The 14,311-nt window shown below is 37.3% G+C and overlaps 1 protein-coding gene across 2 annotated transcripts; it reads left to right on the top strand.

Moving 5' to 3' along the window:
• Positions 1–675: 675 nt before the first annotated feature.
• On the top strand, positions 676–13,112 carry LOC120299207 (ropporin-1). Of its 2 annotated transcripts, none has more exons than XM_039323776.1 (6): positions 676–825; positions 3,245–3,371; positions 6,304–6,421; positions 9,852–10,013; positions 11,273–11,448; positions 12,791–13,112. In XM_039323776.1, the coding sequence occupies exons 2-6, from the start codon at positions 3,256–3,258 to the stop codon at positions 12,855–12,857; spliced, it is 639 nt and encodes a 212-aa protein (XP_039179710.1). In that variant the 5' UTR covers positions 676–825; positions 3,245–3,255; the 3' UTR covers positions 12,858–13,112. The 2 variants fall into 2 exon arrangements, with proteins under 2 accessions (XP_039179710.1, XP_039179711.1); XM_039323777.1 differs by having other exon boundaries at positions 757–895.
• Positions 13,113–14,311: the final 1,199 nt, after the last annotated feature.

The raw sequence follows: 14,311 nt of genomic DNA, 5'->3' as shown, positions 1-14,311 counted from the left end.
CCTTCAGCCAATGGACATTGCACACACCTGCTATAGCAACCAGGCATTTTAGGATCACTTTCAACCAGCTATGCAAATATTTGCCAGTTGTTCTTTGCTATGAAAAACTGAGTTTAACCATGTGCCATCTTTTTCACGTTTCATCAAGACTGTGAGCTTGACCAGCAAAATCCATCAGCCAAACTGTCCTTCCTCCTTCAACAGCCACAATTCTCACCCTGGCCTAATTTTGCAACCTTTTCCGAGGCAAATTCTAGACGGCCATAGCAGCCACAGGAATATTATGGCCCATGATAATGTTGCCATCTCCTCTTCTCCCTCCAAGTGACCCTGTTTTCCTTTGCATCACAATTCTTCTTCCTTGTCCTCTTTGCTAGATCCCTGCCTTTCCCAAGTCATCCTCTGTCAGGATCCCAAAATGCTAGATGCACATTAGATGGCGCTCAGAATGCAGGCAACTATTTTCTTTAGTAAGTCTAAAGTGGGGAGGAGGGACTGGTCACAACTCAAAGTCTGGGGCACATCGATGTCTTTGCCATATTAAAAGCCCTGGAATGTTCTGCCCTGCTCTGCTTGCTGAGCATTCCACAAGCCTTTCTCCTGACTGGTTACAAGAGTAGCTGACAGAATCAGGGCCTTTGTGAGGCAGAGTCTCAGTTGCTAGGATACCTAGAGCTGCAGTTAAACAAACGCCCCAGTCCTGACTTAATGCAAGGGCCCATCGTGAGTGGGAGCTGCGTGAAGATCCTGACTGAGCCTGGTGTGACTGTCCCAAAACAGCAGCTGGGCACTCTTCGCAAAGAGGCTGAGACGTCTCAGCCTCCGGTAATTGAGGAAAAGGAAGGAACTGGCCATCTGGACCATACTTCTTAACCTGCTTTGCTTCTCCTTGAAAGTAAAAGAACCTGTTGGATGCAAAGCCTATGGCAGGCATTGAGGAGGAATTTATCATTGGGGGGAAGGTGGTGGAACAGCTGCCAGGTGGTTGATAGGACTAAGGAAGTCAGGTTGATGAGAACGGGATAGAGCAAGCGCAAAATATACATGTGCAAATGGGCAAGTGTAAATGGGTCATGCTAAGTAGGCACTGGAAAAAAAATATATATTTCTGCAAAAATCACTTCAGCCATATTGCACCACATTCTTCAGCCATATTGCATCATATTCTTCAGCCAGATTGCAAATATTCTTCAATTTCTTGAGTTCCATCTTTCCTTTAGCTATCTTTAGGATAGCTGTAGGGTTGGGTAATTGATGCATGCAGCCAGCCAAATTCATCATTCAAATTTAGTGGATTCCCATTTGCTCAATCATAAACCAAACCATAGCATGTATCTGGAAATAGGCAAGATTTTCTATAAAAAGGAAGTAGCAGCTGGCTTTTGCATTGTGCATAAAAGCAGAACATGTTCTCTTTTTCCCCTCCTTAAACCCAATTATTAGTATCCTTCCTTGTATTGGGATAATTCTTTACTCAACATTTAAGCATCTGGAGAATACAAGAGTCATTCAAGAAGATTTACATCTTCTGGTTTAGAGGAATATTTGTCTGAGGAAAGAGTATTTCTTCAACAGGAAAGTAGCTAGGCACGGAAACAACTATATACCTTTCCTTTTTAGTAAACCTGAAAGCACTGCCTCATATATTCATATAATCATTTCTGTATACCTGTTTATGATCTACATTCCTTTCCATAAAGCTGTTCTATCCAGGTAGTTGCAGCAAATCTCAAAAAAAATTCCTCCTGTTTATTCTAGATCTTGTTGCAATTCCACCTGTATAGCTTAACAAAAAACCCCACATTTCTTTTTGACAAACTGCAGGAACTTTAATAGCCCTTTACATACCAATTAATCTAAAATATTTTGAGAGGGATTTGTCAAAAGGAGATATTTCACAGACAGAACATTTGAAAGATTATGCAAAGTTTCAAATCTGAATGACTACCAGAGCAACAAACAAAAAAACAAAGCTAAAATTAAAGCCAAGCAGGAAAACAAATGGATAAGAATTATCAGATCACAAAGAAAAAATTTAAAAAAAAAGAATTATCAGATCACTTTATGTGACTGTTTCTCTTTTATTGATTTGGTTTATTTTCAATAATTAGTTAGATGCCAGCAACTTGAGTGAAACCTCTGGTGATTATATGGACAGATGCTTGCCATCTCAACCTGTTTTTAATAAATAAATTGTAGCTCTTCTAATGACAGTCCTGTAAGTTCTTTGAGCCTGTCCGTCCACTTTAGTCATCTTTTCTGCTTCTAATAATGTTGCCAAGTTTACTAACTCCTCCTCCTTCTCACTTCACAAGTCTAACATATGTGAACTTGCGCTCCTTGTTCAACAAATCCTTAAGGGAACAATTGCCTACAGTATATGTATGTGGTTCACTAGTTTGTGGCTCAGTATGCTGTGAGAACACAGACAATGAGACTTTCTGCATTATAAGTGTATTATCATTCTGTTAGACATTCTTTATTTTAGTGATCAGTTGATAAAATGAAAAATAAAAACATTGTAATGGTGGCCATATTCCTCAGTAAGCCAGACTGGCTAGGTTCTCATCATAACGCTGAACTTACAGGTTAGTCAACTGCAGTTTACTTAGCCTGTTGTCAAACCCAAACCATGGGATCAGTTTACTATCCCATGCAAAACTAGAAAATTTAATTAGGTAAGCCATGAATATGCAATAGTTTGGGTTTAAGAGTGCTTCTTCCCCAATAGATGTATATAGAGTTCCTTCACTTGTAACATTTGTTCCAAGAAGGAACTTCAGCAAATGTAGGGTTCCATGAATAGTTTTTAAAGGTAGAAGAGGTCTATCCTCCTTTATACCCAGTGGTAGTAGTTCATGTTTTGCCAACATGGCTTTTTCAGTTATAGTTCTGTTTGTGTGTAATATGCAGTTTGATCCAGAATTTTTTTCTGATGAATTAAATCAAGACTGCTGAAATATAATCTATAACTTTAAAAGCAAAAATTGAAGGGTCCCTTAAAAGCATATTTTGGGTTCCTCAGTAATTCTGCGTTATAGCAATATTCCGTGAAAGTATATACCAAACATGGAAATGATCTCTGCTGTACCTAAATCTCCATAAGGACACTGAAGATATAAGTTTGGCCTGTGCAGATCAGACACATATGGTCTCTGCAATGTCTTTCACAATCAGGATTCTATACTTTGTAGATTTCTTAATAGCTGAGTTTTCTTTTCAAAATTGCTGCTTTTCCTAACAGGCACAATAATTATGCCGCAGACAGATAAACAAGTATGTATTCCTCCAGAGCTTCCAGATTTGCTGAAGCAGTTTACAAAAGCTGCTATTCGAACTCAGCCTCCAGACCTGATTCAATGGTCTTCTGAGTAAGTTGAATATTTTTGCCAAATATATTTGCTTAACATCAGTATCATGCTTATTTAAAAGTTACTCAAGCCTAAATTGTTATCAGTTATAGTATTTTGCATGTCAATTCTTATTTGTCCTGCATTTAAATTATTCTCTCTCTCTCTCTCATACACACACACAAAACACACACTATCACATATTGTACGATTTTACACACACAAAACACACACTATCACATATTGTACAATTCTAGATATATATTTAATATATACTATGCTGTAATTTTTGAGATATACTCACTACTGAGTATATCCCTACTTAATGATGCATAATATTTGTTATGCATCATTAAGTCTTTTAGTCAACAACATAATTGTAAATATATTATACAGTTCAGACATTCGCATCCCCAAAGGGCACACCTATAAAACATCACAGATATCCTTTACATTTTTAGTTGTTAACAAACTAAAGAGTTATTTTAATTTGCTATCCATCTATTTATTCTCAAACATGCTTTACTTTTACATTGCTTTTTAATTCATTCACCAACCAGCTTTAATTCATTCAGCAACAGAATAGTGCTTTGAATGTGCTTATGATAAAACTGGGCTTTGGGTGTGCTTGTAGTACACTAGGCAAAATATGCCAAAATAGACCAATATTTATACTATTGGCAGGGAATGCTGAGTCTTGCGTGAGTATGACTAAGGCTATTAACCTATTAACTAAGGCTATTAACCTCAATGGAACTGCATCTATATGGAGGGAAGTGTGTAGTGGGGTGCCCCAGGGCTCTGTTCTGGGCCCAGTACTCTTCAACATCTTCATCAATGATTTGGATGAAGGTATAGATGGGGAACTCATCAAATTTGCAGACGACACCAAGCTGGCAGGAATAGCCAACACTCCAGAAGACAGGCTTAAGATACAGAAGGATCTGGACAGACCTGAACACTGGGCACTAACTAACAAAATTAAATTCAATGGTGAAAAAAGCAAAGTTCTACATTTAGGCAAGAAAAACCAAATGCACAAGTACAGCATAGGTGGCACCATGCTCAATAGTAGTAACTGTTAGAGGGACCTCGGAGTCCTAGTAGACAATCACTTAAATATGAGCCAGCAGTGTGCTGCAGCTGCCAAAAAGGCCAACACAGTGCTAGGCTGCATTAACAGAGGGATAGAATCAAGATCACGTGAAGTATTAATACCACTCTTCAATGCCTTGGTAGGCCACACTTGGAATACTGCATCCAGTTTTGGTCACCACGATGTAAAAAAGATGTTGAGACTCTAGAAAGAGTACAGAGAAGAGCAACAAAGATGATTAGGGGACTGGAGGCTAAAACATATAAGGAACGGTTGCGAGAATTGGGTATGTCTAGTTTAACGAAGAGAAGGACAAGGGGGGACATGATCGCAGTATTCCAATATCTCAGGGGCTGCCATAAAGAAGAGGGAATTAAGCTATTTTCCAAAGCACCTGAAGGCAGGACAAGAAGCAACGGGTGGAAACTAATCAAGGAGAGAAGCAACCTAGAACTAAGGAGAAACTTCCTGACAGTGAGAACAATTAATCAGTGGAACAGCTTGACTCCAGAAGCAGTAAATGCTCCAACACTGGAAGTTTTTAAGAAGAGACTGGACAGCCATTTGTCCGAAATAGCGTAGGGTTTCCTGCCCGAGCAGGGGGTTGGACTAGATGACCTCCAAGGTCCCTTCCAACTTTACTACTATTACTAAAACCTACTTATTCCTTTTTTATTGTTACATTTTAAAATGTGTGCTGAATTTCTCTATGGAATTTAAAAGGAAGCTGAGTTGTATTACTTTTCTCAAAAAGCAAAAAATAATAATAATAGCACAAATTATTTGGAACTTATAAAAATCAGTTATGAATACATTTATTTGAGTATCAGTTATATTCGTGTCAGTTTATTTCAGTAGAATACAATGCTGGGCTTTATAAGGCAACAAAAATTCTGATACAAGCCATTTAAATTCCAGACTTTTCTTCCTAAAATTATTTCATTGTGCTGAAAATCTCATGGGCAGCCTGAGTGTCTCTTGAAAAAGTCCTCACAAGATTGTGGTAGAGAAGCACCTATGTGGTACAAGGGGTTGCTACTGGAAGAAATATATTTTCCTCCCCCTGCTTTGAATATTTCCATTTCCATTTTTGGAAGAAGCGCCTTTCCATATTTTCAGATATATTTGTTAACTTCCCTCCTTGATTCCTGCATCATGTAAAAAGCATCTTTGAAGAGACAATCTTGATTGGAAAAGATAAAACAAGACAGAATTCATGCTTCTGTCTCCCAATGCCACAATTCCAATCCAAATCGTTCACATTTCTACATGATGTAACTTTGGGGAAAAAAAACCAGGAGATTTTACAGCACACACCATATTTTTGGGGGGGGGGGTTCCTTTATTTTGTAGTATTTTATCTCCAGTAATTCTAATGTGTGGGGGGTTTTTTTCGTATAATTCAATTTTCTTGAAGTACTTGATCTCTTCTACATTACTGGGTGCATTTATAATATACAAAGTTTCCTTCATCTTTTTAACACATTTAGATCCATAGCAGCATCAATACTTTCAGACCATGTTCTTTTGTTAAAATATGTACTATTTATATTCACAATTTGTAAGCCACCAATCAAACTTCACTCAGATTTTTTTATTATAGCTCATCCTGATCTTCAGTTAGCTGCTTATAAGCCTGAAAATAAACAGTCTTCAAATCAAAAAACAAAAATATTAGTATGTTGAACCTGATGCAAAAGATTTGAAATAAGAACAATATTTTTTAATAAGTCAACTTAATTACAAACAAGTGGAAGCTTTTTGAGTGTCTAAGCAACTAATCAGCCAATGTCTCACGTATATTTATGCTAAAATCTGTTGATGAAGGGAAAACACCTATTTTGTCTTTGTGTTCAGCTATTTTAATGCGATGGCCCGTGGAGAGGCTCCTCCTGTAAGAGAACGAACAGATCGAGTGCCTTTATCAAATTATGCAGAGCTTACTCCAGAGCTTTTGAAGGTCTTACACCAGAGAGTAAGAAACATCTACTTTCCATTTTGGGGCAAGAACATAAGAGATTTGAGTGTTTGTGTGTTCATGCGTCCAATTACTTGCGTCTTTTGGGGTTTTTTTAAATAAATTTGATTCACCTGCTTTAGAATTAATTTTAGGTGCATTGCCTTTCTTGTATACATGGTATACAAGAAATTCTAAGTGCACTGCTAAGGGATTAAACAATAGCTCATATTTTAAATATTATTTTAAAAGATTCCTAGAGTTCATTAACATTTGTTTAATATCGTCTTGTGTAGCTTTTAATATACAGTACAAGAAAGAAATTCATTTTGCAAGTTCCAATTTTGAAAAAGGAAACACATATGACAACTCACCAAAATGATATACAACTCCGTAGGAGTTAGCAGCTCATTCATAAGAACTTGATCATAACTACCTGAAAGAAATGTGGGAAGGCAGCATTCTAATGTTCTCGGCATCACATGGGTAGATACAAAGATCACTACTCATGATCTGTACTCATTAACAGTTTGGCATTAATTTGGATCACACATATATGTGATAAAAGAAAAAAAAAGGATACGCTGCTAGATGAGACAATGAATCTGGAAATGTTGAGCTTAAAACATGCAGCCAAAATAATTTGTAACTTTGTTTTACATTTAACCATAACTGATTCTAGCAGCAACTGTATGAGAAGTTACAAGTACAGGTAGCCCTTGACTTACAACAGTTCATTTAGTGACCGTTCAAAGTTACAACATCGCTGAAAAAAGTGGCTTTTGACGGTTTTCACACTTACTACCATTTCAGCATCCCTCTGGTCATGTGATCAAAATTCAGACGCTTGACAACTGGGTCATATTTCTGATGGTTGCAGTGTCTCGGGCTCCTGTGATCACCTTTGGCAATCTTCTGACAGGCAAAGTCAATGGGGAAGCCAGATTCACTTAATAACCATGTAATAATTATTAATAATAATAACTGCAGTGATTCACTTAACAGCTGTGGCAGGAAAAGTCGTAAATGGGGGAAAACTCACTTAACCGATGTCTCGCTTAGCAACAGAAATTTTGGGCTCAATTGTCATACATTGAGGACTACCTATACAATAAAACCTAATGGATGCTCAGGTAGTGAATTCAAATAGAATGGACAAAGTTTCTGTTTGGATATCTCCTCTGAAATAACATCACATCCAAAGTAGTCCAGTAAGGCCATTAATTTTATGATATCTGCAGCTATTTAAATCATTTATAGACATTTATACAACCTCCATAATGATATCCTCACAAAACTAGTGTAATTCGATGCAAATCACATACTTTGGAAATAATGGGCATTTGGGAATACCAGACAACTTCTCCATCCAAGTAGTCCATTAGAAGTTTTACTGGACTCACTCGTCCTGACTGCCTGAATGTTGTTCTTTTTGTAGCTATTTCTGGAATAAGGAATTTGTTCCCTTTACAAATATTTGGGAGAGAAAATAGAAATAATGCCTGAAGCATTTCATGTATACCTATGACCTCTTGGTTTCTAAATCCTATGTTAATATACATGTATAAATCTTACTATTTGGTTAATCTGATTAATTTCTTCTTGGAGGAAGTAGGTAGCTTTCAGAGTTGAAAGTTTATTCAAAATCCCAATGTTCAGTCATAGACGTTCTTCCTGGAAAACTATGTAGTGCATATAGATTGCTATAGCATGTGAAAACACATATGATTCATTCTGATCAAATCTGGAAAAGTTTGCAAGGCTGGGAGAGGAACTTACATTGCTATGACACTTAATTGAAGACTGTAATTCTTATTGAGGACCACCACTGTTGCTTGATAGTTTACAAAATATATATATACCCCAAATTAAAACCAGAGTTGTTAGTAATAATTACACATATAATTAAAAAGTAAATGCCTGTTTTTAAAAGCAAGATTTCAAAGCCTGTTAAAATTAAAAAAAAAAAAAAGTGTCTCCGAAAGAACTGGGATTTTCCAAGTTGTCATGAATTGAATTCAGAGCCACTGTAGGAAAATTCTCCCTAGGATGATTTCTGTGAATAAGGGAGGATCTTCCTAAAAACAGATGTTCTCCCAAGTCTTGTGAACCTGAAACTTATTAACTTTAAAGATAATAAACAGCAAATATTTTGCCCCTCCCACAAAATCTGCTGTAATAGTTTTAGCATTGAGGTAATGCCATCTTTGTATTCTTCCAAAGACCAGCTTGAGAATAATATCAATTCCAATTTTTACCAGCTCCAGCTCCACGTAAAGAATACTACAATAGTTGATTTTCAAGCTAGCAACACATGGATCACCATTTTACAATCATTTTCTTTTTAGAAGGGATATGGTTGTTATATCAACCACAGCTGATGAGAAATCTCTGGGCTGTTGTCTCTACTGCATGTGAGAAACCAAAGATGCAAATTCAAAAGACTTTCCATATTGCATACATACTCCTTAGAAGAGAAGGTGGCACCATTCAGAACAGGGACATCTGCAATCAATCTTCTCTCAGCACCATATTTCATTCTTTCCATCTTGTTATTTTTGGTACATTGAAATCTATGCCCCAGCAAAAGAGAGGGTCTTCTAGGTTAAATCTCAAATGCTAAAATAATTTTTGAGATCATACCTCAATTGATTAGTTTCATTTGCTTGGGTGAAAGAACTGCTGATCCCTCCGTCTATTTTCAGTTCGGGGCCATATTCTGAATGGACTCTCCTCCAGGCATGGGTATCAATGATGCTAAGCCTAAACAAACAAATAAGATACATTATGACTTAGTATAGTGATGGCAAACCTTTTAGAGACCGAGTGCCCAAAAACCGCACCCCCACCCCCGTCCCCATTCTGTCCTGCCTCTGGGCCACCCACCACCTCCACGGCCCGCCACAGATCACCCAGGCAGCCCAGCAGCACCATGGTGGACACGCCCTCCTTTAGATCATGCCCCGCAATATCATCTATGTGCAACAGGGCGCAAGGGTGTAGTCTTGTCCTTGCTGCCCGGCTACCATGTCCTTGGTTGTGCTGCTTTGGGTGGGCCGTGCCCGGGGGCGACTCTCCTCTGGGGGGGCTGCTGGTGAGGAGAGGGCCATGGGAGAAGGCGGGGCTGGAGCAACAGTGCCTGTGCCCACAGAGAGGGCTCCGAGTGCCCCCTCTGGCAGGCGTGTCATAGGTTCACCACCACTGACTTAGTACATTATGTGGAGACCACTCTCATTTTGCTCATTATGGTATTTTTGTCCCATTCTTTGCTTCAAAAGAGTAGTAACACAATTGCAAAAATGATCAACGGTTACACATACATCCCAGTTTTCTTAATAATGCCTCAGTTCTGCTATCCTTACAATGCATTTTTAAAACCTTAAGAAATGCTTGCAACTATAAACCTATATTGATTTCTTCACTTATAATGGTTATTATTTCTTTTCAGGTGGGTGGGAGGCTAATTATCCATGTTGATGAACTAGCCCAGATGTGGAAGGTGCTGAATCTCCCTACAGATTTATTTGAAAGTATCATGAACGTTGGACGTTTTACTGAAGAAATTGAATGGCTCAAGTTTTTGGCTCTGGCCTGTAGCTCTCTTGGAGTTGTAAGCTTGTTTTTTTTTTTTTTAGTTGTTTCCTTTTCTTTTGATTTACAGCATGTTTGTAGTATTTAAATTCTCTGTAGGCGATTTGTCTGCTTTTTATAATGTAATGAATTGTACATCATAAAGACTTTTAAACACCCTTGACACTGCTTGTCCAATATTTGTTAGCATTTTAGATTTACTCAAGATTCAAGACACTCTAGGAGGAGAACCATGTTTATCTATAGAAACCCAAAATCAGAATGAACGTGGTAGCACCTTTTCTGATTAACACATCTTATTAACCAACATTTACTTTAGTGCATGGAATGGCTAAACAGATGTAGGATTTAAATTAAGATGAGGGGAAGGCATGGAAGACAGGTTGTTTATGCATATGTATGTTACAAGTGAGACAATTTACAAATATTTCCCCACCATCACTTTATCCTGATTTAAATTCTACTTTTTGTCATTCCATAAATCAAATGAAGTAAACTTTAGTCAAGAAAGGTTATGCTTTTTAATAACATTTGTAAATTTGAAAAGATGCTTCAAGACTCCTTCTGATCAGAAATCAGGCCTCGCTTGGTGGTTAGTCAGGTTGCCCAGAGCTGCTTCTATCAAGAACATCCGTTTTAATAAGGAATTTGGTCTTCAATGGGTTATACTGAAGATGTTTATCTGTTGTAAATATGGCAAAATCTTGGAAACTACAGTATATGAATTTCCGAACCTCATTTTTAGTGAATTAATTGTGGTTGCAAAGTGACAATTGTGTGTGTGGGTGTGCGCATTAATATAAAGATATTTAAAATTAAATTGCATTCCTAAGTTTCTATCATGGTATTTATTAGTTTCTCCCAATCTTTTTTTGTACCTGTATCTTGTTTACACAACACTGTCCTTTATTTTCACAATAATGCTATGTATCAGATGACCACTACAGAATCCCTAACTTGTTTCACTAGCATGTTTGTATCATGCTGTTGGATCCTCTTGGAGGTATTGGGGGAGATGGGCAGGCAGGGGAGGTACTTGCCATTTCACTACGGTAGATGTAGCTAATCAGAAAACAAACAAATGAAAAGCACCAAGAAAATAGCTAATGCCAAAGGCCTTCATATTTATAGACTCCATTCTAGCCCGGCCTAATCCACCACAGGATTTTGAATTCCCAGGTTTTTTTTTTTTAAGGATAGCTGAATTACACATATGACAACTACTTGCTCAGTCACTAATTCTAATAAATGTCATACCCTTTCTCTTTCTGAAAACAGACAATTGCAAAAACTCTGAAGATAATATGTGAAGTTTTATCTAACGAGAATGAAAGTGGTCCAGCTCGTATCCCTTTCAGTACTTTCCAGTTTCTCTATACTTACATTGCGGAAGTGGACGGAGAAATCTCCGCATCTCATGTCAGTCGAATGCTGAATTATATTGAACAAGAGATGTAAGTAAAACTAATATATAAGGTAAATGTCAAAGAGATGTAGCTTATGTTAGCAATAGCAGCCAACCAACGTTAAGTGTGCAGTAGGTTTCAGGGGAAGGCATATAGCTAAGTTATGTGACAAATTCATTTACAGGATTGTACATAGAAAGTTCACATATCAATTTGACTAATATTAAGTAAGTTCACAAATTCTTCCTGAAATCCTATTCCATTTATTTAAATAGGAAATAACTGTATAGGCTGCTTCTTCTGACTGACGTGCAGATGCGTTTTTGAATGCTACTCAATAACTTGGGGAACTCTGAGCTAATCTTTTAACCCACATTTAATGCATTAGTACTTAGTGGTTGTTTTCAGCTATGCTTGTCACCTAGTGCCAATCCAATTAACTTTTCGTCTGACTTTCAAATTTGCTCCAGAGGTTTGAAGGGCTTCCCCAAAATAAGAGGAGGGCATGGAAGGAGAGAGGAAATAAAGGGTCCAGGAAAGAGAGTCCATATTTTGCAAGCAAGAGTTAGAATGAATAGTCATCTGCTATGCAAACAAGAATTCTATCATTACACTTTCTAAAACTATTTTTGAATTGTAACTTTTTAAATCTGGCTTAATACAGAACAATGATGTTATCTAGACAGGTCTCAGTTTAGGAATGATAGATACAGAATTCGCTACTGCTTGCCTACAGCTAAAGAATCAAATATTCTTATATGGCCTACACTTAATGTAGTTGTAAAATCAGTGTCCTGACACTAAATTATTTTGCTAGTTCCTAAGAAAATTTTCAAAATTTATGGGCATTTAAGATCTCATAATCAGAAACTAAGAGAGAGGAATAGAGAGGAGATGGTGTCCATGCTGATATCCTGAAGTTTATGTCATTATAATTTAAAGACAAATAGCGGAAAGAGAAGACTTAGAGGATGCCAGATATTGATTAGGGGAAAACTTGCCTTGACTATAGTTCCTGATTTTTGTAAAAAAAACAAAAAAAAAAACAAAACTGGAATCAAAATAGTACAGAAAGAACAAGAATGTTGCTATAACTTTATGTCAGAAATATTTAGACCAGTGGTTCTCAACCTGTGGGTCGGGACCCCATTTGGGGTCGAACGACCATTTCACGGGGGGTCGCCAAACAAGGCTGTCCGCCATTTTTTTCCCCTTTTCTTTGGCCACGCCCCTGGCACCCGGTGATGTATAAGTGGTTGGGGGTCACCACAATATGGGGAACTGTATTATGGGGTCGCGGCATTAGAAAGGTTGAGAACCACTGATTTAGACTGTGTGTTTCATAAGCAAGAGAACTACTAAAGCCATTTCCCCCATGTTTTCCATACAGCATCGGGCCAGACGGCTTGATCAAGGTGACTGATTTTACCCAGAATCCTCGAGTCAGGCTGGAGTAGATTCTCAGTACATCATACACGGTCACTGTTAGATGGAGGAAGAAACAGAGAATAGAATGACTTAAACAAATAGGCCAACCTCTCAGTCACTTTTTCCCTTTGTGTCTGTTAATAAACAGTTTGGTAAAGCAACCACTAAGAAAGATGAAAGCATAGATTGAGAAGGTGCCAGTAAAGTACAGTACAGTCTATTGTTAATTTTATAGTGTTTTGATATACACGCGTCCACCCAAATAAATATCACAGACTACCAAAGAATATAAACCTATTGAATATATTTGAGGTCCATCCTTCTCCCCTCTTTTTGCATTTCAAATTAACTGGCAAAGATGTTGTGAATTTCAGAAGTTTTATCTACAGAAGAATATTAGGATTTTTCCTACGGTATCTACAGTTACAGAAAGAAAAGAGTAAACTTGGAATCAGGCTGTAAGCTTGCTTTTCTAACATTTCTAAGTGACTAGTAACATTTGTCCAAGTATAGTGGTTTAAAAGTTCCTCATATCGAAAATCTCTTTTATGGGTTCTCTCCATATATCAGCATTCTGAGAGGATATTATTTTATTTAAAACATTTATATGGCTGTCCCTCTTATAGTCAACTCTGGGCAGAGCTTTATAGCAACAATTGTATTGGTTTTCCCCAAGTATTTTTATGTACTGTGAAACAATAGCATATAAACAGTGCTTTAGCTTTTTTCCACAGTAAATCCTTTTAACAGGTAAAACAACTTCTGATGATTTCATGCCAAAACAAACTAGAGAAGAAGAAAAAACCCTTCTAAATGCTCTGGCTTGATTTACAAATTCACAACAACATTGGAATGGATTTGAAATACTGTATTGTGTTCATCCACCTACCGAGTTTGTAACTATGTCTATATTTAATATATCGTATCAATCCCGTAATTTTTGGCTTAACAAACAATATTTCTTAAGTTAAGCCACAGCTGAATTATGGTTAAAGTGAACAAAGAATAGGTTGAATATTCCATTCCCACAGCTTTTTTTTTCTACAGAATATCTTTTACAAATTGGCAATATAAGGGGCTATGAATAGTTGCACCCAAAATTTAAGTGAGACATTTAAGTGATTGTTAAATGAATTTTGTCCTATTTCATGACCTTTCTTAGCATAGTTGTTAAGTGAATCACTGCAGTTGTTAAATTAGTAACATAGTTGTTAAGTGAATTGGCTTCCTCATTGACTTTGCTTGACAGAAGGTCACAAAAGGGGATCACATGATCCTGGGACACTGCAACCATCATAAACATGAGTTTATGTTGGCAACTGTGCCAAGCATCTGAATTTTGATCATGTGACCATGGGGATGCTGCAACGGTCATAAGTGTGAAAAACAGTCATAAGTCACGTTTTTCAGTGCCGTTGTAACTTTGAACAGTCACTAAATGAATTGTAAGTTGAGGACTATCTGTAATCAGCTAAAAATGAAA

Source organism: Crotalus tigris, unplaced genomic scaffold (genome assembly GCF_016545835.1).
Source record: "Crotalus tigris isolate CLP2741 ecotype Arizona unplaced genomic scaffold, ASM1654583v1 scf7180000024282.1769268, whole genome shotgun sequence".
Lineage (NCBI taxonomy): Eukaryota > Metazoa > Chordata > Lepidosauria > Squamata > Viperidae > Crotalus > Crotalus tigris.
Note: the sequence above shows the minus strand (reverse complement) of the source record. Positions and strands in the feature narration are given on the sequence as shown.